General features: G+C 39.2%; 2 protein-coding genes across 3 annotated transcripts; both read left to right on the forward strand.

The window, feature by feature from the left end:
• Positions 1–3834: 3834 nt before the first annotated feature.
• On the forward strand, positions 3835–8467 carry slc25a44b (solute carrier family 25 member 44b). 2 transcript variants are annotated; one of them, XM_017716412.2, is made up of 4 exons: positions 3835–4056; positions 5115–5783; positions 6084–6211; positions 6976–8467. In XM_017716412.2, exons 2-4 carry the CDS (start codon positions 5153–5155, stop codon positions 7165–7167), a joined length of 951 nt encoding a protein of 316 aa, XP_017571901.1. In that variant the 5' UTR covers positions 3835–4056; positions 5115–5152; the 3' UTR covers positions 7168–8467. The 2 variants fall into 2 exon arrangements, with proteins under 2 accessions (XP_017571901.1, XP_017571900.1); XM_017716411.2 differs by having other exon boundaries at positions 3836–4056; positions 5110–5783.
• Positions 8468–14999: 6532 nt separating this feature from the next.
• Positions 15000–26545, forward strand: crabp1b (cellular retinoic acid binding protein 1b). The gene is made up of 4 exons (XM_017716434.2): positions 15000–15559; positions 17515–17693; positions 20575–20688; positions 26141–26545. The coding sequence occupies exons 1-4, from the start codon at positions 15490–15492 to the stop codon at positions 26189–26191; spliced, it is 414 nt and encodes a 137-aa protein (XP_017571923.1). The 5' UTR covers positions 15000–15489; the 3' UTR covers positions 26192–26545.
• The last annotated feature ends 71 nt before the right edge of the window (positions 26546–26616 follow it).

A 26616-nucleotide genomic window follows, 5' to 3' on the forward strand; every position in this document is an offset into this window, starting at 1 on the left:
AGTAGTTTGACCAAAATCACGTACTGAAAACATTTTCGATTTCCGAACTCATAAAAAGGAGCTTCTGAGGAGCAGCTGAAGACAGCAAGTTGATAAAGTCAACATAGGAGCTCTGCATCTGCTGCCAGTTGAATCACGTTTAACAGAGTAGCTCCATCTGCTGTTGTGCTGGAGCATGACAGCCGAGGATGAAGCCCAATTCCCCAAAATATAATGTATAAGTACATTGCTGTTGAAAGAAGAAAACCTTGTATCTCCAAAATGGTAACTTTACAGGAGAAGGAAAAAAAAATTTCTTTGATTTTAATGTAAGTCAATGTAACCTGACTCCCAGTCACTTTTGGCCATTTCTTTTGGTTCATTCATTATGAAATGTATATACAATGTAAAGGGCAACATTTTTAAATTATGTCAAAAACTGAAAAAACACCAAAAATGGAGATACGAGGTTTTGTCCCGACAGCAGCAATATATGGAGGACTGTGGAAGTTCTCTTAAATGCTTAGTACCACAGTGGTGGAAGTTCCTAAGTTCGCAGACTGAAGACACATCTCTTTATACAGCACTTAAATGAGCACTGAGTTAAGTAACTAACTGTAATGTACTGCACTTATTGAAATGTATTGTATTGCACTGTACTGTGTTTAACTCTGTTCCTTTTTCTCGAGGCATCAACATGGACTTTTTGTTTCTAGCAGTGTCTGAGCTCAGGACCGTCTCTCTCTCTCTCTAACCTATTGGTAACTAGCAAAGATACTTTCTCTAGATAGACAAAGCACTTCTTGTAAGTCGCTCTGCTGAATGCTGTAAATGTAAATGTAATGCTCAATGACCAGCCATCCATAAACAGGACTAATCATTCACTGCCGGTTGCAAGTACTCATGCCTTCCTTTCTTAGTTTATTGATATGCCTAATTTCCCTTCTTAGTCATTTTTATAATAGTATTCTTTTTAGTTTAGTAGTTCTCTTCACTTGGGTGATCTTCCCGGAATGTCTCTTGTGCCACTGCAGCTTTTTACACTGATTTCAGGTCAGATTTGGTTCATCTTTGTCTATTTGTACAGAGGAACTGGAGCAAGGGGCAGCAGAATCAGCTCTGTCCTAGGAGGCTCACTGAATCAAACGATCTGATAGGCTAGCTGAACAAAGCTCTCTGATTGGCTGCATTCTAATTAGCTAGTTGAACCCCTCAGTCTGATTGCCTGCCAGAATTCCATATGTGGACTGGCTAGTCCAGCTTTGTGATTGGCTAGTGGAATTCTACCATTCCACTGGCTTCTAGGATTACACTGCTTGCATCTGATTGACAGATTGAATCCTGTGATCTGATCATCCTTTTGAGTCCAAGTTCATGATTGGCTGGTTGAATCCAGCTCACTGATTGACAAGCAGACTCCTGTATTCTGATTGGCTGCAAGAACACTGCCTTCTGATTGGCTTGTTAAATTCTGCTGATTGTCTGCTTGATGTTCTTGCTGAACTTATGTAATACATGAGGGCCAGTAAACTACATTTCCCAAAAGCATCTGAATGTTAGGGTCATCCTGACTGTGATGCTCACTCTACCCTTTAACAATCATCCATGTGCTGCAATGCTTTTGTGAAACCCAGCTCAGGGTCTCTCGCTCTCTTACAGCCTGGTTGAATATTTCCTCCATTATGATCCCTGCTGAAAAAACATAGAAACCACTAAAAGCTTCTGTTGGTTCCTGGTGGAATCCAACAGTCAGTAATGACATTAAGTGTTTTCCTGATGACTTATTATCATAGTGTAAAGGATTCTAAAGGCTTAATAGGTGCCCTTGGACAAAATGACATGTAATTCACCATTACATTTATTTCTAGTAGATAGCGAAACCGTAGTTTTTAATCTTAATTGTATGAATTGTCTTTTTGGTCAGCAGGGATGAATGCTGGTGGAAATGGGTTTCCCACATACAAGATATATCAGTCTTAGAAAAGCAAAATTTGGAATGAAACTTTTCAATTATAACAAAATCCCACTGTACTATGAACACAGAGGGAAGGAAATCAAAAATCTGCATAAATAGATTGAGTTTTACACTCCTCTTGTTTGAAGGGAGACAGTACTGACCTTTTTAAAACACACTCAGCATTAACGCGAGAAGCAGAGGTGTACCCAAGGGGTGGGGTTGGCCATCATACATAACAGTGCCATCTTCAGTTCTGGAAAGTGAAACAGTCAGCCATCATCAGTCAGTCCTCATTAATAAAGCATCTATTATACTTTTATCTGCCGTCAGAGTAGTTACCAATCAGTTATGAGACTCTGATGATGCTGCATTTAATAGTTAGTGTATCTTGCTATGATAGGCTAATTTGCAGGGGAAACAGGCGTGTGAATGTGTGTTGGCTCCCTTCAGCAGTGCTGCTCTGTGACTTTATGAAGGAGGCTGTGTGAAGATAAGATGCGTTAAGTATCAAAAATTAGTTGGCTATAATCATTTGTCATGCTAACAAATTTCTTTCTACAGTTTTCACTGTAAAAATTGATGCATTTGATTTACTTCTTTGAAATAAATTGTTTTATGGAGCTCTGCTTGTGACTGTTGTATAAATTAAAATAATGTATGCAGTAAGGTGTGGTAACAAGATAATTAAGTCATGGTCACGACTTAGTAAGGCGTGGGAACAAGATCCTAATGCGTGGCCATGACATTGTAAGGTGTGGGAGTGAGATAATTAAGTCATGGCCATGACAGCAAAGCACAGCAACGAGATTCTAATGCATGGCCACAACTTAGTAAAGTGTGGTAATGAAATAATTAAGTCATAGCCATAACAGCAAGGCATTGGAACGAGATCCTAATGTATGGCCATGACTTAGTAAAGTGTGGGAATGAGATAATTAAGCATTGACCACAGCTTAATAAGGCACGATCTCATTCCCACTCTTTACTAAGTCGAGGTCACACATTATGATCTTGTTCCCATGCTTTAATATGGTGTGGAAATGCATTCTTTTTATTTATACAGCATGTCACCACCAGGGTTCTACGTGCATGGCCACGACTTAGTAAGGCATGGGAATGAGATCATGCTTTATTAAACTGTGGTCATGGCTTACTAAGTCAAGGCCATGCATTAGGATCTCATTCTAACACCTTGCTTCAAGTCATGGCCACAACTTGATTACATTGTTACCACAAAGTCGTAGCCAAGCGATACTTTTATTTATACGGGATGTTACCAGCAGGGCTCCATACTTTCCCATACTTTGCTAAGTCATGGCCTCACATTAGGATCTCGTTCCCACACCTTACTAAGTCGTAGCTACGCATTATTTTTATTTATACATTTCAGCAGCAGCACAGTTTTGTTGTAAATACATAATACATTTGTTGTAAATACACAACAGTTAATAAAAATCACGTGTACCCATGACTTAGTAAGGTGTGGGAATGAAATACTAACACGTGGCCTTGACTTAGTAAAGCATGGGAATGAGATAATTAAGCTTTGATTACAGCAGAATAAGGCATGATCTTGTTCCCACGTCTTACTAAGTCGTGGCCAGGACTTAATTATCTCGTTCCTACGTCTTGCTAACATTAAAATCTTGTTCCCAGGCATTAATGAGGAGTCACATATTATTTTTAATCATACAGGATATTTTAATCATGTGGAAATGATGTGCAGGTTGGATGGAAATAAGAGAGTTAGTTATTTACAGAAACCAAAAAATGTCATTCTAATACAGTAATATATTGTCATTTTAATATAAAAATAGCTGTGCCGCCCCAACAAAATGCCTGGGTCCTACCTGACCACCCCACTGCATGAGCACTGGCTGGCTGGCGAGAGGGAAAAGAGGGCGCCAACGCGGCTGTGGATACGACGCGCCCCACCTGAAGAAGAAGGAGGAGGAGAAGCCCCTGGCCGCTGGGTTTGGTGTTATATTATGGTGCTAGCCGGTAAAGGAGAGCATGTCTGCAGATGACCGTTGGGCACCCCTCTAAATAATTACATGACCTGGAATGGAAAGGCACAGTTCTGCGATGAGGCTGAGTTAAAGCGTGTTTTTTGCTGCACGGTAAGGTTTTTCACGATCCATGAACGTACAGCTTCTTATGGTGTTACAGTGTGACTTCTATCTAGCTAGGTTAACGTTTTCTCCCCCATACAAACCAAGGAAGCTGAAGTCAGCCTCTTCTTCACAACCTTCGCCTCAGACGCCAGAATGTAACTGCTGCACCATTTAAGGTGGAACGGGGAAGTTAGAGCAAGAAGCTGTCGAATAAGAGGCTGAATTCAGCTTCCTTTAAAACTAGCGATGCTAACTAAATGTTGGCTAGCTAGCCAGCGCAGACCGCTGTAATCAGAAGTGAATATGGATGGTGGTTTGCTTTACTTTAACGTTACGAAGAATTGTACATAGTGAACGTACTTTGTTGTATGTTTGCTTTTACCCGATATTTGCTGGCATAGCTGTTAGTTAACTGGCTAACTCTCGTTTACTGATACCGTCTGTTAGCGAAGGTTAGCCAGATAGCGTTAGCCTTATAGAAACTTGGGGCTAACGTTAGTTAAACGGGTCGAGAGAAGTGAGATTTATCTTTAAACCACAGAAGCAAACCGTGTCATCTCTGTATAATTCAGTCATTGAGATGCAAACAAAGCCATCCAGAGTAGTTTGATGTGAAGTGATTCATTGTAGAGAAGCTAGGCAACTTCTGTTTCTTTATAGTGGTGGTGATCGGAACCAAGGGGTCACCATGTAACCTACACAACGCAGAAACTGCTGTTTTATTTACTATCCAAACCAACAAACACACCTATTTTGCCTCACAAAGTCCGGAATGTACCCCTGTGCCATGGCTTTTAAAAAAATATATGCTTTTAGGTCAAATCTTTACCATAAAAAACTGTGTCTCAGACATCAGGCAGCATCTTCATAACCATATAATGTCATAACTTTCTGTGTGGTGGCTTTAGTGGCATTAAAACACGTCAGACGTCTGTTTACTGTCCCCACTGCTGTTATCCTGTGTTAGATAGTGTCAAACTGCTGCCCACTAGTCATCAGAGACATAAAAAACAGTAAACATAAGATAATAGTAATGACCTTCAAATAACTCTTTTCCAGGATAGAAGCCTGAGGCTGATGCTGGGCGCTTCAGGCAGGAACCATGCAGCAGAAACGCAACATCCAGATCATAGAATGGGAGGACCTGGACAAGCGCAAATTCTACTCCTTCGGAGTGTTCATGACCATGACCATTCGTGCCACTGTGTACCCAGCCATGCTCATCCGCACCAGGCTGCAGGTACAGAAAGGGAAATCTCTCTATACTGGGACCTATGACGCCTTCCGAAAGATCCTGCGAGCTGAGGGTGTGAGGGGCCTTTACAGGGGTTTCATGGTCAACACATTCACTCTCATATCTGGCCAGGCGTACATCACCACATATGAACTGGTGAGGAAGTATGTCTCCAACTACTCTAAGGATAACACACTTAAGTCACTGGTAGCAGGAGGGTCGGCGTCACTAGTGGCCCAGAGCATCACTGTGCCCATAGATGTGATCTCACAGCAGCTCATGATGCAGGGCCAAGGGGAACATCTAACACGCTTCAAGGTCAAACCCAAAGCATCAGCAGGAGCAAAGCACACAGTCACTTTTGGTCAGACCAGAGACATTATAGCTCAGATATTTGCGGCAGACGGGTTCCGTGGGTTCTACCGGGGATATGTGGCATCTCTTCTCACATACATACCCAACAGTGCAGTCTGGTGGCCTTTTTACCACTTTTATGCAGGTAAGAACTGCTCTGAATGGGTTGATATAATTTGTTTTCTTTAAAAAGCATATTTTTTTTTGTTTAAGGAATTTTTTTTTCTCTTATTGAGTAATTTTTTTACTGAATAATTTTTTTAAACGTCATGGCAACATTTCTGAATATCTAGCCAAAGCTTTTTTTAATACTACAAAAACAGACCAGCCGAGTGAGCTGCTTTGTTTGTGTATATGAAAAACATAATCCACAGAAGCTTTGCTCCTAAGAAGATTCAGCTTGTCCTCAAACACTTATAATGTATCTTTTTCCTTTTCCCCACAGAACAGCTGTCCAAAATGGCACCGAGTGACTGCCCACATTTAATACTCCAAGCCATGGCTGGACCTCTGGCAGCTGCCACGGCCTCCACTGTCACCAATCCAATGGATGTGGTTAGAGCGAGGGTTCAGGTAATTTCCTTGAAATAAAGTCTTTATTTCATTGTGCAGTCACTCATATTTCATTACACAGTGACAGAATTGTCTATTGTTGTGCATTTTATATCCAGTGTGCTGAAAAATAGAGCTGAATGAATAACAAGGGTCACAGTCCAGTTACAGGAATGTACTCTTATATATGTCCAAATATTTGCAGACACCTTTGTCCAAAATATTTGTAGACCCCTTTCTAATTAGTGAGTTCAGTCGTGTTTGGTGCACCCATTGCTGATGGAGGTGTCCATTTATGCATGCACATTTTTTTTATGTCCAGAGACAAGCAGTGCTAATAGAGTGGGATGCTCAGGAGCAGCCGAATAATTCACCATGCCCAACCAAGCGTGGTCTGGAGGGGTGTAAAGCCCCATAGCATTAGGCTTTCGAGCAGTGGTGCTGTGTTCTCTGGAGTGACGGAGCTCAATCTAATACCTTTGGGTTTGGTTTAAGTGGCATTTGTGATCCAGAATTAATCATCCAGCATCAGTAGCTGACCTCACTAATGCTTTTTTGGCTGCAGTCAAATCCTCATGTGCCATGTAGTGTAAAGCCTTCAAAGAGAATAGAGGTCGTTACTGTACCAAGGCAAACTGCCTATTAATACCCTTGATTTCATTAGAAACACTGCAAGAGTGGGTGTCTACAAACTTTTGGCTAAGTGTGCAAGCATTGCCAATAATTTAATAATAATAATACCAAAGCATTTGCAGGATTAAATTCAGACTGTGCATCTTCAACAGGTCGAAGGCAGGACTTCAGTCATTGAAACTTTCAAGCAGCTGATCAGAGAAGAAGGATTCTGGGGGATGACCAAGGGCCTCTCTGCTCGCATCATATCTTCCACCCCCACAGCAATAGTCATGGTGGTTGGTTATGAAACCCTAAAAAAACTGAGCCTTCGTCCAGAGCTTGTGGATTCCAGGCACTGGTAGAGCAGTTGTGTGTCAGCCGTCTCCTCAGTGACTCCCCTTGTGCATCTCATCCGTATCAGATTTTGCCTTTCAACCTTGCTGCCTTTTGGCATGTTGTTTGTGTCTTGGAGGTATTTTATATTTGATTTGTAGGGAATATTTTATGGATTAATCTGATATCGCAATATTAGAACACTGTGTTGGTTTTATGTGGGGAAGTACTGCTCAGGTTTGTGAGGAACTCGCAAAGCATTTGATCAGAAAGAGGGAAATTTTTAATTTTACTGTGTATTTTAAGACTTTTAATTTATTTTTGTTACCGTCTAGGTAGTACTTCAGGTGTTTTTCAAAAGCTGAACGATTTTCTTGGTTTCAGGGGCGGCAAATATATACAGTGATCAGGTGTAACATTAAAGCCACCTCCCTGCACTCTCATTGTTTTTGTACACTAATTGTCCATTTTATCAGCTCCACGCACCATATAGGGGCTCTTTGTACTACAATTACGGACTAAAGTGCTGCTGGAGTTTTTAAACACTCGTTGTCTAGTCTGTCAGATGCACCTACCTGGTTGATCCACCTTGTACATATAAAATTAGAAACAGTAACTAGTTGCACAGTTTTTATTCCCCAAGTCACAGGAGGCTGTTGGCACTGTTGGATAAATGTTTTTGTTTGGTGGACTACTCTCAGTCCAGCAGTGACTCTCCAGTGGCACTACTGATCCACTCATACTACTGCAACTCACACTAACACCACCACCATGTCAGTGTCAAAGCAGTGCTGAGAATGATCCACCATACATGCTCTGTGGTGGGGCCTGTGGGGGTCCTGTCCATTAAATAACAGGGTGAAAGTTAGTTTAAAAAAAAAAAGTCAGTAGAAACAAGGAGGTGGTTCTAATGTTGTGGCTGACCAGTGTGGTTGTGTGTATGTAATTTTATTTTAAGATTATTGCTAATGGTACCTGCCACCTGTTTCTGCCTCTTTGTGTATGGTGCACTGGATATTTTGCTCCTGGAGATTTTCTGTCATTTCCAAATGTGTGAACAGTGTCTTTCATTTCAGTTAAGCCTCATTTTGTTCTCTCGTGTTTTGATGGGGATTAAGTTGCCAAAGCTCAGTGGAAAATGATCATGTGATCAGCAAAAGCGTACATGTTGCACAGGACGTGTGAGGAAAATATGCAATGTTATCAGGTTGAGTAAATGGAAGCGTGTGGGATAGTGACTATCTGAATGCACTAAATGTACATCACCTGTGAAATTGTCTCAGTCCTTGACTTAAGATGGTATAATAGTGGTATTAACAGTGTGACTCATATGTGTCTTTTCTTCTAATCAGAACATGCTGTGCACTTCCTTCAGTCATTCCTGATTATCTGTGTAATGTTCAGTTTCTCAAGGGCAGATTCAAACTGTTCTAACACTACTTCATATGGCCACTAGAGTGCAGATGGACTGCATGCTGGAGTTACAAGTGGAGTTAAAGGGGAATACCACCAGTTTTTCAGAATTTCTAGGTGAATCAAGTTGTTGAGATGTAAACACATTTAGAGTGGTTTGTTGTGAAACAGTGTACCTTGGAGAGACTTGCTGACTCAGCGGTAGTAATGGGAACACTTTGTGTGTCCACAACACAAATATTACGTATTTTATTCTGTCCAGAACCTGCATGTGTATGTATGTAATGGGCTTCATTTACCAAACATCCTTAATAAGAATTTTCTTCTTTAAACTCACTTTGCAATTTTATGAAGATTCTGATGATCACTAATGTTTTGTTATTTGGGATTTGGGTAAGAACAGAATATACATGCTCAAGAGTACAAAGGTGCCAATAAATCGAGTTTCCCTAGAAAGGACCATATCACAACATACCACTATGACATGTTGTTTACATGTTAACAATTTAATTGAAATGAGTGGATTTCTCCTGCAATGCAAGTCCATTTAAGAAGTAATAACATCGATCTATGCTACTGCAACACTAATAGAACATCAGTCCAGAGTTTAATTTTCTGTTCACTGGGTCTTCATATAAAATTACTGTTTTGACCTTGGCGTGCACAGCCTGCTTTCCCTAAAACAAAACAGTAGTTAAAGCTGTGGAATATGAGGCATTTCATCCCAGGAATGCATACACAAACACTTTGTCAAAGCAAATCCATTCTCTCAACATCTGATGAGGTCATTCTCTCTCCCTAAAGCACACACAGTCAAGCTCAAAGCTGCGAAGCGCACACAGGCAGTGAAGTGTTTAGCCTCTCAGCGCCTGCACAGGCTCCTGTGGTGCTGTTTTATGAAATTGTCTCAGCTGAATGGACTTTCCTCTGATTTAATGCCGATGCTCTCCGAGCCAGTCCCTTACTGCTCCAGTGCCTGGTGGGAAATGTGCTTTATGGCACCTCGCATTATATCATATAGATAGAAATGTTAATAATCCCAGAGGAAAGCGCACGGTTACCGCTGCGGCAATAAAGGGGCCCACCAAATATTTTAGGAACACAAAAAAAAACAAAAATTTACAGAATTTATAAAACTTGCATTACAGCTGAACAAAAATATCGCCGGCATGAACTGAACAAGGGCTTTTTGTGGGATCTATCTACATGCAAAAGGTTAGGCACTCCTGGTCAAATGATACTTATGTCAAATATAATTGATGTTAAAATAAGTAGAAAGCGTGCACTGAAATTTGCAGATGAATGGCATATTTGAGTTTGTTTTCTGTAGCGGGTGTGTTTATTTTTTTTTTTCCCACTTCAAAAATCAGCAGAAAGTAATTTGACTGGGGGGGGCTCAAATATTAGCATATGACTATAAACTTGAATCATTTAAACCAGCAGCTGTGGTAGTTTAAATTTCCAAAATTCAGTGTGTTTAAAAATGTAAACCATGTTTAAGTTTGTGCATCACAACATAAATCCATTAGTCTTCGAGTAGCTCGAAAATTTGCTTAATTTAATCCTTGTTAGTGCAGGCCAGTGTGTGGGTTCACCAATTTGTGCTTATTTATACAATATAGCAGGAGATTTTTAAAACATTTTAAAAACATACATGCATGTGTTGTTCCAGCTGAGATGAAGACAGACGAAGACTAATGCAACGAAAGAGATGATAAGATATTTGCAGACTGTTATTTCACAGTCTGAATGTGAGGCTAGTGACAGAACACTTTGTCAGTAAACCGCAGGTGAAGAAAGTGCTGATGCACTAATGCAGAAAGAACATGATCATTTCTCTGTTCCCTCTTCTGTTGATCTGAATATAAATTTAGAAAGAGCACTTAATGTAGTAAAATATGAATAATATGCTGATCTACTTCGGGGGGAAGTAAATTGGAGCGGTAAGTTATTTTGCTGTTATGGCCAAAACACCATAAACCATGCAGGAATATTCGGCCCGAACTATTAAAGCGATTTGTTGAATAGCTTCGTAACTGTAAATACATTTTAATATGCAGTATAAATCTAGGTGTTTCCTTTTAAATACTTTTCTGTCACATGTTTTAAATGAGACCCAGGGTTCCGCTGAATTTTATCCCTATATGAGGACGAACAGAGGAAAGCTGGGCGATAAGATAATGTTAGAATCACCAAGTATAAAAAAAAAACCATAGCACAGTTCCTTCTGTACCTTGATGTATTTCCAAATGCAACACAGGGAGGGTCTCAGATCTAGCTGAGCAAGATCTCAGTGATAGTTGGGGGTGGGGGGGGGGGGGGGGGTGGTGGGGGGTTGGGGGAGGCGGGGGATTGGGAGGAGAAGTGAAACATCATGATACTGGTTATGGTGCTGGGCGATATATATTGTCTGTTGCAGTGATATTGACATATCATGGCATTGCTTTTCACTTTTAGTGATATTTTAGTGATATATTTGATAAGTATTATGTCAACCATATGATAGCAATGTAACTTATTTTGTATCAATATGTATATTGCACACTTTACATATGGTATCCAGAAGCTAACAGTTAAGTGTAGTGTCATTGATATTTGTATATAAGAACAGTTCACACACAAAAAAAAAAATTAATACATAAATACTAGGATTCCCTGCAGTAAATATGCCTTCTCTGTGGTTAAATTTCGCAATGCTGTATACATTTCCTTTTCGTGTCATTTCAAGTGAAGAAGGCAGAACGAATCAGTTCAATCAAATCAAACTAACTTCATTAATGCTTCCTACGTTAAATATGATCGGATACATTGATACATCCAGAAAACACTGTAATATTTCATTTTTGCAAGATTGCCTAGCACTAATCGGTTAATATTATATCAGTCATTTTTGGTTAATATTTCTCACACCCTGTTTTATAGAAGGGAAAAGGTGATTACATTTTAATGGAAGATTGTGTGAAAAGACAAACTTTGCCTTTTAAATGATATATGGTGAATCATGCTTAATATGATCAGGGACATGGACTAACAAGCTAGGAACATCAACTATAAGTGAAGAAAGCATTTTATAATATGACAGTTAGTGGCGTTTAGATTTTAAACATAGTTGCTGTCTAACTTCTTGAAGAGGTGAACAGTTCAAATGAACTTTGTGACGCATTTAAAAAGTGGTACAAAAAACCTAAACATTTGAATTTACAAGGTAGGATATATTGGCACTGTAAAGGATCGTACAGCGGCCTGATGTCTCATTTGGTAATCAGCCTAAGGTCAACACAGACTAATGATCAAGCTTTAAGATACTCCTCTCCACCAAATCAATCTGTATCAGGGCATCTGTGCCATGAAAGGCCCAGGCCTCAGGCTCTCCCACTGGGAGTCCTGCATACAGCAGAGAACATTATTAATGACTAAATAAGGACAATGGCAATAACAGATGCCCCAAAGAGCATGGGAGCTAAATAAGTGTGATATTAGGAGATAAGGTTTTGACACAGAAGGTCACATCTTTCTTTAGTGACTCACATGTGATGGATGCCCACCATTAGTGTAGCCTTTGTCGATGACTGGCTTGTGATTTAATCTGAAGATTTCGTATGCATGTTCCAGCTGAGACCTGTCAGATATGACTAAAAGCTTTCAGAAATTGCATTTAGACACATTGTGTTCTTACTGTGAGTACATACACTATTTAGTAATTCAGGGTGTTTCTGAATTAACCTAAAAATCTGAATGATTAACCAAATAATGTACAGTGCCTTGAAAAAATATTTACCCCCACCTGATTTCTTAGATTTTTGCATATTTGAGACTCTTTTTTCTAGATCTTCAAACAAATTTTAAATGTAAGACAAAGACAACCTGAGTAAATATGAAATAGATTTTTTTTAAATTATCATTTTGTTTGGTTACTGCCAGGCCAGTGAAATCTATATAACATGTAAATGGCACTTTTCCAAGTAGACTAAAGTAGCCTAAAAGCAGCATGACTGAAAAACATTCTGGAATAGATTAAAAAGAAATGTATTGAAATATATACATCTGGAAAGAGTTACAAAGCCACTTCTAAAGGTCTGGGACTTCAGTGAATAACAGTGAGAGCCATTATCTCCAAATGGAGAAAGCATGAAACAATGGTGAATTTTCTAAAAAGATCTAAGGAACTACTGGCCTCGCTTGCCTCAGATAAGGTCAGCCTTTGTGATTCCTCCATTAAAAAGAGATTGGGCAAAAATGGGATCCATAGGAGAGTTGCAACATGAAGACTAACCAAGATTAAAATAAAGATAATTTGCCAAAAAACAATTGATGATCCCACAACTTTTTGAAAAATGATGTATTGTGACACAGCAGTCCCATTACATCTGGAGTGAAGCTAACAGCATTCCACAATGAGAATGTAATGCCAACAACAAAACATGGTAGTGGTAGTGTGATGCTTTGCTGCTTCAGGGCCTGTGTGACTTGCAATAATTGACAGAACCATGAATTCTGCTCTCTACCCGAAAATCCCATTGGAGAATGTGTGGTCATGGGTCAGTTGATCTGAAGCTTCAGCTCAATTGGGTTGTAGAGCAAGACAACGATCTAAATCACAAGGGCGAGTCGTCTTCTCAGTAGCTCAAATTTAACAAAATGAAGGTTTTGAACAGGCCTAGTAAAAAGTGCTAACTTGAACCCCTTTGAAATGCAGAGGCAGGACCTTTAATGGGCAGTTCACTTTCAAAGGCCCTCCAGTGTGGCTGAATTAGGCAACTCTACAAAAAATGGGCCAGAATTCCTCTACAGTATGAGACAGACTGATCTCCAGTTAAAGAAAGCATTTGGCTGCAATCGTTGCTGTGAAATAAAACTTTGGATGTTTCTTGTGAGTTCTAATCTCTATTTCTCTTCCCATTAACAAAAACGTTTAACAGAAACTCTTCTCCATGCTAAATATGCAAAAGCAGTCACTCTGTAGACCACACTCGTACTACATTCACTCCATTCTTTAAAAGAGAAGGGAGAAAACGCACAGACGAGAAGCAACTGGTCACCCGAATCAAACCCATTGATTGATGGGCTAAACAGTGCCTGACAAGGGTACGTTGGGGAGTGGATGGGTGCTTTCCTTTTCCCGGACGCTTCTTGGGGGAAAGACAAAGTGCTCTCTGGCCTCACTCTACATTAATTATCAACCGCTGTCCAGAAGGCACTTTGTCAAGGAGATAAATGAAGTGCCATCAGAAAAGGAATCAGACAGGAGAAGAGGGTGGGCCTCAGTTTCTCTCTCTCTCTCTCTCTCTCTCTCTCTCTCTCTTCTTTCTCCTGGGCCATTCCATGTGCTAGGGAGGTGGGACCCAGGACCAGGATAAATTGTTTGCCATGGGAAATGTATTAAGAACATGTTCACAGTGGCACAGGCAGACTTCCCAACAGGATGACGTCAGATTGTTTTCCAGACACTGTATAAACTGATTTCATAATTCAGCCCAAAAGTTAATGTATGTTTAGAAAACTAGTCCTTTAGGTTACTGAAGGAAACCAGTAACCAATGAAAACGGTATGCAGTCATTTTAACTGGGGTTACTTAATATATTCCACTCATAATCTTATTTGCACAATGCCCTGAAATGTTTCATAATAAATTAAGGATTCTCAGACATGTTATTACTCTGCATTATCACAGCTGGAACAGTGACACATGTGAGTAATATTTGTGTCCAACATTAATTTTCTCATCAATCATTTCTCATCAAGGGCTCCTCTAGTTATATCATCTGCAAATATTCAGATGCATTCAAGCACACTTTTACTAACCCACAGAGCCCTGCTGGTGAAATCCCATATAAATAAAAATAATACATGGCCAAGCCTTATTAATATGTGGGAAAGAGATCCTAATGCATTATCACAACTTATTAAGGTGTGGGAATGAGATAATGAAGTCGTGGCCATGACTTAGTAAGGTGTGGAAACAAAGTCATGCCTTACTAAATCATGGCCATGACTTAATTATCTTGTTCCCACATCTTACTAAGTTCCGTAGTAGTTCATTTTTCTTAGAACACTTCATTACAAATGTCTGTTTATTTGTCTCAACTACACATCCTTTCAGACTCATAGTGTTGAGGATAGCAGGTCTTTCAGATCTGAAGCATGAGTGGGGCTTGATTTTCTACTCTCTCTCAGAGACGAAAGCTTTACACTGTCTATCTGACAGGGACGTTTTTGGTGGTCTACCACATCTTGCTTGGTTGTTAGGAATCTCATTTTTGTCACTTATTTTTTCCTTTTTATGTAAGTGGATTATTTTACATCTAATCTCTTCAGAAACATCTACTGAAAAATTAATCATTTGTATTTAATGGCCATCTGTCTAAATTAAAATGTTCTTGTCTGTAATTTCTAAATCTGTCTGAAGTTTTCATGCTGAAATACCCTTTTTTATTTTTTTATTCCCTGTAACTTGCTTCCTGGCCAGTTGCAAACAACTTAATAAAATCATTCCATATAGGGTCCAGACATTGATTAAGTTGCATTATCAAAGGTTAGTCACATTCTTTTTAGTCTAGGCTGATACATATAATCTTTATCTGGTAAACTAGCTTGTAAAGTTAGTGCAAACTGAATCTTAGATCTCGGTAGAGAAGCAAGGGGTATTAAAGCATTGTGACTTTTCTCCTGTGAGCCAGTGCCTCTGTGCAGGAGAGAGGGAGGGACATCTGAGGCACGTCACAGAGGCTTTACTATCAGCAGTGGTCCAGATGAGCACAGCAGACTGAGAGAGTGGCTGAGACGGTGGATGAGACGGCTACAATAAGGAGCAAGGGAAATAAGAAGGAAAGAGGGACAGGCTTTGAGATTAGAGATAAAAATCCAGAAAGGAATTCTGACTAAACAGTTTCATCATTTTTATTTTTTTTTCAGTAGTCTAAACCTGAGCAAAAATAAAGATGCCGAACTTTGCAGGGACCTGGAAGATGAAAAGCAGTGAAAACTTTGAAGAACTTCTCAAAACCCTCGGTAAGTTCTTGGCTCGTTTGTTCTAGCGTTTATGGGCCTTTGAGCATTAAGAATACATTGTGATCACATGCGGTCATTTGTTTCCTCTATGTCTTGCCTGTGACATCTCCTGCCTTCTTGGTTTTTCAGCAGCATATTCATGGATTAAGTGGTGTGAAGAGTAAATCACTATTATTTTCAGGCTGCTGCCCTGATTTTTTCTACTCCTTTGTTTCTTTGGCAGCATGTTTCATTCTTATTCAAATTTCCAGTGTAGAAAGTTCTTTAGAGTTCTGGTGAGGCTAGAGGTAGAAAAAAATATTTGCTCTAAAATGTACAATGTCACTGCTTATTTTACTTAAAATGGTTATTTTATTAAGATAAAAATTATTATAAGCATTGCAATGAACTCTGTACACTTCATTATGTTGTATAATGGAATGGTGAAGTCTGCATTGTGCAAGGTCCAGGCAGATACACTTATTATGTATGATGAAAGCAAAGCGCTGCTCTTAGAAATAAATGTCTTTCAGTGGTTCTTGGCTTGGATGTAGGGTTCCTATACCTTTAATTGGTATTGGTCCATTTACAGTATGTGGAGGTTCTTTAAACTTCAAACTCATCTCGTTTACAAAACTGATTTTATGAAGAATCCTCCATGCAAGGGTTCTTAAAGGAACTTGTTTTTCTATGGCAGTGTAACTCAAGCCTTGCTCTTTGTCAGCTCTCAACACATAGGGGTGAATGTGGACTGTCTGGATGTTCCTGAAGACCTGTTTGCAAACCGCTGTTCAATGGCTTCACTCCAAAAAAGCACTTTGAGCACGTTTAAATTATAGAATGTAACCATCGTATCAGGATTGCTGCACATGTAATAAGGGCTAAAGCTAATAATTACTTTGGGATATTGATTAATAGACCCTTATTAGTCACACAATAGGGAAATTTCACCTCCTTATTTAACCCATCCATGCTGTGAAACACCACATACACACTAGTGAAGACACACACTAGAGGGCAGTAAGCACACTCTCCCAGAGTGGTGGGCAGCCCTATCCGCAACAGCTGGTGTTAGGTGCCTTGCTCAAGGGCACTTTAGTCACAGACTGTCGGCTCAGAGGATCAAACCGGCGACCTTCTGGTCACAAGGCTTTTTTTTCAGGTTTCCCTAACCTCCAGCCCACGACTGCCCACAGCTACAGATCTAAACAACGGCTCTCAGATCTTTCCAGTATTTGGAGGCATGCAGGCTTTGAAGAAGGAACCTAGCTTAGAGAGAACCCACAATGATTAGGGTCAGGAAGTAAGCCAGACACTTACTCACTCAGTTGTTTATACCAATCCTTTTGTGCTGAAAGCCATTGGACAATCAGTCCGTGTAGTGATCCATTGCTCTGTGAAGAGAACACGAAGCCAAGAGCTGAGACATTCCTTCCAGTCAACACCTTGTCATTGCATCCCCATATTGGCAACATCTGCTGATAACGATCTGCTCTGTGGTGGCCCGATGACTTTTTATGCAGAAAATTGCATACCAGCGGAGTGTACAGAAGAGTGCTGAGCTTGACTTATGGCTGAGAAAAACGAGTGCTAGTCAATCACGTCACATACTTCTCATTTTTCTTCCTCAGCGATTACACACAAGTAACACAAATACTATTCAGCCATGCCCTCTGACTAGACAGGAATCATGCCAGAGACAAAACAAATCATGTAATTGTACCCATCTTGGAGGAAATTATACCAACATGAAAAGGAGAGTTGAAACATAATACAAAGAACATGACTGTTCCTGGAAAATTTGATCAAACCTTCAAACCACCTGGAAATATAGTCTTCTTACTCTACTTACAATGTAAATAGTCTTGTTTTGAGATTTGCAAAGGAATGGAATTAATTTAAAATGATCTTATTGCCTTTCTGTGAATGTAATTTAGGCTGATTTCATGGTGTACTCTGTACTCTATATTCTGTAGGGGTGAATGCCATGCTGAGAAAAGTAGCCTGTGCTGCAGCCTCAAAACCTCTAGTGGAGATCCGTCAGAACGGTGAGCAGTTCTACATAAAGACCTCCACAACCGTCAGGACCACTGAGATCAACTTTCAGATCGGACAGGAATTCAATGAGGAGACGGTAGACGGACGAAAATGCAAGGTATGCAAGTATGATTATTCATGATGACCAGTCACTGATGTAAGATGTAGGAAATGACTCAAACTGAAAGCCATCACACCGAGTCTACTTCTCAGATCACAACTTTATGTGGTCATCCCATGACCTTCTAGTGAACTTCAGAAAGAACACCAAGATCTAAACACTAGTGTGCAAATCTGTTTGGCTCCTCAAACCTTTGGTCTAATGTTAAGCCAGTACACCGACAGACCAAAGACAGATTTGATTATGGCACTCAGCTCTCTGCTGTAGAGTTATAGAGACTTACTGGAACAACTTCACCCCTTTATCTACTATGAGTAGATTGAAGAAGTGTCTCACAAAAACTGTAAAACAAGAAACAACATGCACTGAAAAAATGCATTGAATTTATTTTATTCAAATATGTATATGAAGATGTGACCGAGACTATGGACACTTCTGGCTGTCCAAATAATGAGCAAAAAATTGCACGTAGCAAATTTAATCTGAATTTGATTTACTTTTGCAGCTCTCTGACTTGTTGAAGTAAGGAAATGTGAAGGTAAAAATGTTTTGTAGCATAAATGACAAATAACATGGCCTGCTACATGCTTTTATTTGAATCCAGAGACACCCAGATTAGGTTTCCAACACTTCTGTCCATGTGCTGTATGGCCAATGTAGTTTTCTATTGAAAGTATGTTTGTTTGATAAAAGCCTTATTTCAGATCATTCGGTCAGAGTCACAGTAAGAACTTGAAACAAGGATGATTGTTGGCCAGACAAAGTGATACAGTAAAAATGACATAATTCACTGATCAACAACAGTTACTTCTTTTAAAGTCTTTGAAGACTAAAATCACAGGTGTGAGACATAAATAAAACTGCTATTTCAACTGAAAATATGTTTCATAAATCATTTGAGCTCATTATAGTAAGCAACAATTTTGCATGTAAAAATGATTTGACACAAATAAAATATTTTTCAAGCTAAAACGTGGACATAACGGTGACTGTAGTTGTGAATAAAATATCTGATAAAATATACATCGGCATAATTTTGTTTTTCAGTTTACTCACTTTTGGCGATAACTGTGTTGATGTAATATTTTGTATTCATGAGGAAATGACGTACACATTTCAATTTAGTAAATTTAGCGCATTTCTTTTATCAATATACTAATCTATTCAACTTTAAATGCCTTTTTTTGTAACACCAGGACCTGGTAGTTTTTCAGGAAATACATTAGAGGCTATAGCCACAAGCCTTAGAGGTTCAGTATCCTCTCTCTTTATTTATTATTTGATATAGACCTATATCTAGAATTTATATAGAATTCTATAGAAGTGATTGAATATTCATGATGCTTAATATGAGCTCTGACTCCAGAAGAGTCTGAATAAGCAGAAAGTGATTACTGCTGGTGTCACTCTGTGGCTAAAAAGCACTCAACCTGTGGGAGGTGGCTATGAAAGCACAGGGTGGTCACAGACTAAATCTTCATATTGCGGTCCGACTGGTGGAAGGCAGTTTTACAGGCTAACCTCCATGACCGCTGATTTTTTATGGCAACATAAAACAACAACAGTCATGGCTCAGAATAAGCATGTGTTTTTGTAATAAGTGCATTTATTTGACTCTGTTTCACAACTCTAACTTTTAGTAGTAGTGGTCATTAGTATAATATAATATCATAAATGCACTGTAGATTTTAACTACTAGATGACCAGTTGCCATGGGGTTTGGGAGCACATGCTGTGATGAGTCCACAGCCTGTGGAAAGTTCAGAGGCCCCAGGCGGGGCTCTCAGGACCACTCCAGAGCTTTATGGGGTGGTGAAATATGGCGGTGACTCATAGCTACTCTGTGATGATGTAGCAGGGTCAACTGCTATGCTGCCCTCTCCTCAGTGCTCTTATGAATCACACTTCAATGGCCTTCAAGTCTTTGATGTGCTGATGGAACACCTGAACAAGCATTATTAATATGCTGATATCATGATCTCTTAAAGAGGCCATATCTTTCATTTTTCTTATATTTTATTTTGTTCCCCTGAGACCCATTGACGCCGTTTGTGTGGGTTTATGTACCAAAGGCAGTCATAATTCATTTTTACATGACCATTTTCCAGCCTTTCTGTAGGCATTAATTAAATAGGTTGCTTTGTTGCAGTGCCACTAAGACTGATATGTGTAAATGACCTCTGCTCTGATTGGCCCTGTATTGTGTCTCATTCAAAAAGCAATACAGGCTTCAGTGTGAATGGATGGATTAAAGTGCTGTAGGCTAAATAGGTAGATATATGTAGACAAAAGACCAAACCTTTTTTTTTTACATTTAAATGCACCGTTGCTGTTTATTTGCCCATTTTAACATATTGGAAAAATACCAAAACATAAAATGTGTCCACAGTATGTTAAACTCAGCAAGAAACATAAAAATTGTGCATTAAAATTGGGATATTTAAGTTTATTTTGTGTAAATCATGTATTTTCAATTCACCAAAACATAAAAAAAATCTATAAATTCTGTCATTTGACTTTCAAACTTTTGCGTATGACAGTATGAACTGTATCCCCTGGAGACTGAATGGTATGCTAAACTTTGAAACTTTAAACCTTTAACATTGCTTTTATTTAAAGTTGCAATTTGGCTTTCCAGGATATGGACCCTATGTTTAACCCTTTAATATCCCAGGTTTATTACATACTAAGGCTTATTATTCAGTAACTACAGGGACTCAAATGTTCTCTGGGACGTGTATAATAAAACTTGCTGGTGAGCCCTGGCCATTTAAGGGCTTAAAGTAACTGTAATAGAGACCAGACATTCCAGCTGTTTACTAGTTACGAAGTCCAGCATTATTTTTGCGAAGCACTGCTAACCTAAAGTTGTTCACAGAGTCTGGCCACATGGGAGACAGAGAATAAGATGACCTGCAGGCAGACCCTTTTGGATGGAAATGGCCCGAAGACATACTGGACTCGAGAGCTGAGGGGAGACGAGCTCATTCTGGTGAGAAACCTTTCTTTAACAAGGTCAAAAGCCTTGTTATCAAGGCTACCGTTGTCTACCGTTTACGGCTTAAGGCCATGTTCTACCTCCATGTTTAGAGGTAGACCAAGCTCCTTCTTCCAATCTAACATTCTATAAATCTCTATGATTTGTTTGCTGTGAAACCTATCACTTCACCCATCTCCTTCTTGTGACCTCTGTGTTCATTACACCAGCTCCAAGCAGAATCCCACATCTCCAGCCGAAGTTCTCAAAGTTTTCTCCTTTTCTACAGTCATACACTCCTTTATCATATGTATGTCTAGCAAATCATCTTTAGTAACTGACAGACATCAAGTGGATGGCACAGTATAATGATTTGATTCATACTGGTGTGAAATACATTTCTACACTCGGCTTGGTCTTCTACTCCTCTAGCATTTCATCTGAAGCAGAGTTACAGTTTGCTGTACAATGTCTATGTACTATGCCTAAGTGTGTGCACATGGAAACCAATTATTTGTTGTAGTTGACAGTGGGCTCCATTTATCAGGATCAGAAAACACTTAAAGGGGAATTCCAATGACATTCAGAATGTCTGCATAATTCAATGTTGGAGATGAACCATCACGTCTTCTATAATGTTAATAATGGTAAAATAGTAGTAAATCCAGTTTCTTTGGATACTATTTTGCCTTGCATGTACCTCTCCTCCAAGAATTTTAGGCCAAAATACTAGGACAAAATGTCTCATGCATCTGGCAATATAGTTGCAACAATGTATTGACTTTATGTTAATCTTTTATGGCATTTTCAGGAAGTTGCCTGGTTCCCCTCACCACCACTGTGAACAATTCTGACTGGTTAAGTTTCTCTAGAATGGATCATTTCATTTTAATCCACATTAAATTAATTTATTCACATCTTGATGATTTATTTATGCAGGAATCAGTGAAATTTCCCTTTAATTCATCAATTTAGAATGTGACTGTAAGATCACTGAGGCTTTTTTGTGGCGTGGTAACAGCGAAGGGATAAAATACATGCTGCTTGCAATTCTCCAAGCGTCGTCTCCTGAGCATTTGATTTTCAAGGCAGATCAAGTCATGCACTTTCAGCTTTGACTCAAACATAAGGTAATGGTTAAGGCACATTCCATGCAGTTCGGTCCATTTGCGCCCATCAGAAACACTTCTCTGATTTCACCCATTCATTGCTTTTCTGTCTGAATCGCAAGAATGTGGCATCTCGCAAACATCTGGCCCATTTGGTTTTATAGACCAGATGGACAACAGTAAATGGCACTAATAACCCAGTGGAGGGTTTTACTGGAGAGGAGGATTTCCTCCTTTACTGCCTTTGCAGTCCCTGAGGGACATCAAATACGCTCCTCTCTTCATGAAGTATCTGTGACCAGCTAAAAAGGGTCTTTTTCATAAGGCTGAACATGGACGCTTGTGAAGATGTTAAAATCACTGGGGCATGCACTGAAACTACATGAAACAAAGAGAGGCATAGGATTTATTTGATTTAAATGTGTACATCATTGAATACAACATATTAGATCTAAAAAATTATTGCCAAAAGTATGTGAGTATGGAATCAAGTACGTTCAGCGTATCACATTTTTCACCTTACTTACAGCATAAGAGCAGGTCATATCCATGAGATAATGGGAGGGAGACTCTCTGGGAATTCATCTGATGGACAGCTATGAGATTTATTAGTGTTGTGGCTCATATTGCATGTGTAGATTGGCCTTATGCTCAGTATAATAAACATCAGACCATGCAAAAAATAATGTCCTACAGTAATGCATTCCTTCACGGTTTCTAATAAAACTACAGTAAATCACTGAACACAGGACTCAACTGCCGCTCCACTGATGAGCTCATGTAATGTCAGGCTATGTAATGCACTGCAAAGTGAAGACCCCCTTCATGGCTGGTACTATGATTCATTGTTAAGCCATGTCTTGACTTGCCCCAGGAAAAACTGTAAATACTGTACCTATAAGTGCGCTCAAGATAGATTGAAGCTCAGCATTGGGTCAGTGGCGTCTCTTTGCCAATCAGATCTCGATCCACGCGGCCAACATCAAAGTAATTCCAAGCTGACAGGGAAATGAAGCTTCCGACGACAGGATAAATGAGCAACTGCACATTTATGTGCTTCACTTGTTCCTCTACTCATCAGTCATTTCATCAGGAGGACATTTGTTGATATTTGCTGAATAGTTATGCCAAAGTATCTGACTGCTTTCAGGAAATGTCAGGCTTTGGATTGGAAGTCATTCATTTTCTATAAGAACAGTAGGTTTTATTGATCAGAATCAAAAACGAGCAAGATACAGAAATACAGGACACACATGACATAATAATCATATCATCATACATTTTTAATATAGATAAAGTAAATGTTGGTACATGTCCATTTAGTGTGGGATGATAAGATTGATTTCTACAGTCTACCCCAAGCTGAGAAGCACTACAGTTGATTTGTGAGTGTGAAGAACATCTTAACAGTATGAGGATCCTTCACATGATGTGAAGAATGGTTCTGTATCAAATTAAGGGTTCTTCCTAGAACTTTTATACTACATGAAGATTTTTTTTACTTTTAAAGATTAAAAAACGTTTACTAAAGAGAAAGGTTCTTAGGGAACCAAAACTGCTTCTTTTATGGCATTGTGCCAGAACCCTTTTTGGCACTTTTGTTTGTGCAGCAAACTGGCAGATTATGTCACCTTTCACTACATTGTGCCTGAAAATTGTGCCGTTTTGGCCCTCAGTATGCTACATAAATAAATAAGTAGTGAATTGGCCAGTAAAGACCACAGTTCCCGAGGCAGTAGGATGTGAGACATGAGTCTGAATATTTATAAGATGATTAATATGCTGAGGTGATAGAAAAGCCTCAACCCACACCCAAATAAAAATGTTGTCAAGGATGTGAAACAGGGACTCAAGTAAAAGCCCCATTTCAAAAACAACCCTGAGAATAGGTACAGAAGTTGTACAGCAGTATAAAACTACTTAAAGGATGCATATCATTTGTGTGCTTATGTCATAATTAGTTTTTACAAATGTATTTTCCAACCTCTCTTTATCCCTTAGAATCAAACTGGCTTTTTTGATACTGTGCCTTTAAGATTTATGTAAATGAGCACTGTTCTTACGGGCAAATACAGGCATATGCATAGGTTTGGGTGCTGCTGGTCAATATACATGTTTTGTTGCCAATTAGTTTTTAGCCTGAGGCTGGAAAAAGGTCAGGTAAAATGAATTATGACTGATTTTGGTACATAAACCTCACAGATGAGTTGATCTACAGGAAATATAAGAAAATGTAAGATATGGACCCTGTAAGACATTATCATATCAGCATGCTAATAAGGTTTGGACTGACATCCCATCAGCACACAGGCCACATTTTGTGTTTTATTTTTTCCACAATATGTTAAATTCCTCAAATCGTATTTGAGCATTAAGATGTGCCGTAGTGTTTTCTCAGTAGAGGATGTGTTAACTTATTTTCACTTAGAAAGCATGTCATTGACCAGGCCCAGACATATTGCATACGTCTGTGTATGGAAATGTTTTCATAGCTTGCTTTTTAATTAAATTTGTTTTGCCATGACATGGGCCATTTTAGTACTGATTACTTATATTTACAGAACTGCAGTGGGACGTTTCAGTACTTTCACCATCTCTCAGTGCAGTAACTACATTTTATTAGACGTTATTCTTCTCTTTTTGTGGTTTATTTGGCTTAAAATAAAATGATAAAGTTCAAAAGTCAGTACATATGCTGTCAACAACATAATATAATGGAATTAAGTGCAAAGCTACCTGTTAATGATAAATGTAACTGAGTAAATAGTGTTAATTTCCTGTTTAATACACTTAAGTAGAGGTAAAATTATCATCTAATAGTACTCAGGAAAGTTCAAATCTATCAAATGTAATCTGACTGAAATATTTTTAACATTGCATTGCAAACCAAACAAAAAACTCACATTTTGAAAGTGTCAAACTGTATTATTTTGGCACCAAGTTGTCCCCTATGTGTGTCCTCATTTGGATGAATCTGCTGTAATAAAGCTGGCACTCTGAGCTCGTTGCATTGACCCAGTCCAGCCTGCACTAATGGGCCTCATTGATCATGTTACGTGGGGGAATGCTTGCGACGTGGAGGGCCCTGACACTCCTCTCGCTAATGTGTCCCAGGGCGCCGCCGCACCAGGCAGATGGCCTGTCTTAACACCAATTCTTTAAAGTGTGCACAAGGTGGGCCGGCCCTCTCTTCCTGCTCTGGGACGCAGATGGCATTTGGCGCTGACAGCCGCCCCATTTCTGTCCTGCTGTGCTTTTCAAACCCCAATAAATATGGCAGGCCAGCAACGAGCTGTCAAACCAGCCCACTCTTCCTCCCCTCTCGCACTGACATGACTGACAGTTCGTCTCTCAGACTGTATGTACTCTTAGCTCAGAGCAGGATATAAGATCAAACGTGTGACTGTGTGGTGGAGTGCCGCAGCAGACCTCAACCCAGTACTTTATAGCCACATATGATAGGAACTCTAGGTTTTATGAAGAGCATATTAAGGGGTGCATTTGAGTTTGGTGTTTTTTGTATGGGCTTCTCTGTCCATACAATCCACATACGAACCTGCAAAACAGCCTTTAAGTTCATTGTTTAATTCATTGATTTGTGATGTCACAAAAATCAATGCTTTTACATATACATATATGTCGGCCTACAGCAATTTAGCTCCAACCATTCATGCTACAAGCAATGTTTCAGCCTGGATTGCTCTTTGAATGAGCTACAATACAGGGCAGCCAACCAGAACAGAGGTCATTTACATATATGTCTCAAAGGCACAGTTACAAAAACAATGTCATCTGGGAATTGGAATTTGACCAAAACCAAAAAATGTGACCTGTGGCTTGCCAAATAGAGACCCCACATTCATTTATGACCTAATTCATAACCATTAATAAATTAGTTTTAAACCATTTGCCACCCAGTTCTAAGGGTAGTTTTATTGTAAAGAAGTCCCAGTAAATATCTCATTAAATCAAGATACCTTAATTTCATAGTAATAGCCGTGGCGTCTCTGTTTGAACCAGGAAGCTGCCCACTATGCAGTTTGGCATGCCATCAGTCAGTCAGTCAGTCAGTCAGTGAGTAAGTAAGAGACAGTGACTCTCGTAGGCTATCCATCAAAAAAGACCATTGACATTTGTTTTAACCACTCAGTAGAAAACATATAGGGTTGTGGTGCGAAAAGCATAAGAAATGATATTGTACATTGTATTGTGTATACATTTTATTGTGAAATATAGATATTGATACACCCCTAGTAGGAATGTACTATTCTCTCATGTATCAGCCAGAAAGATCAAATGGGAAAAGATCATCTTTCCATAGCATTGAATAAACATTCCTCTCTGTTTTCATTCTTTAGGTTTTTGGAGCCGATGACGTGGTGTGCACGAGGATTTATGTACGAGAATGAGCTCCATGAGGAACAGAAGAGAAAATAGGCCAACGCTTACAGTCATGCAGCAGTGATACTTCATTTACACTTTACATTACAGGGCTTTTCATAACAATTTGTAGTTACCTGCAGGAAGACTGTGTTACAGATAGATGGCCATGTCTTCATCATGTAGAGCAACAGTATTTGATATAGGTCATAGACAATTGCTCAAAGTAGAAGTCAAGTCAAGGAAAGCTTTAAAAATAGAGTATTACATGGGAAACTGTCTTTACATTAAAACATGCCACGTACCTTCATCATATTTCTCATTTCATGTTTAATTGCTTTGTACTCATCATCAGTAATTAAAGTCTCCATAGAGATATCTTATTAATGTTGGACTACATTTATTTCACAGCAGTGGTTATCTATCATTAGCACCCTTTAGTGTACACACATAC

The sequence above is a fragment of the Pygocentrus nattereri genome, chromosome 25 (assembly GCF_015220715.1).
Source record: "Pygocentrus nattereri isolate fPygNat1 chromosome 25, fPygNat1.pri, whole genome shotgun sequence".
Lineage (NCBI taxonomy): Eukaryota > Metazoa > Chordata > Actinopteri > Characiformes > Serrasalmidae > Pygocentrus > Pygocentrus nattereri.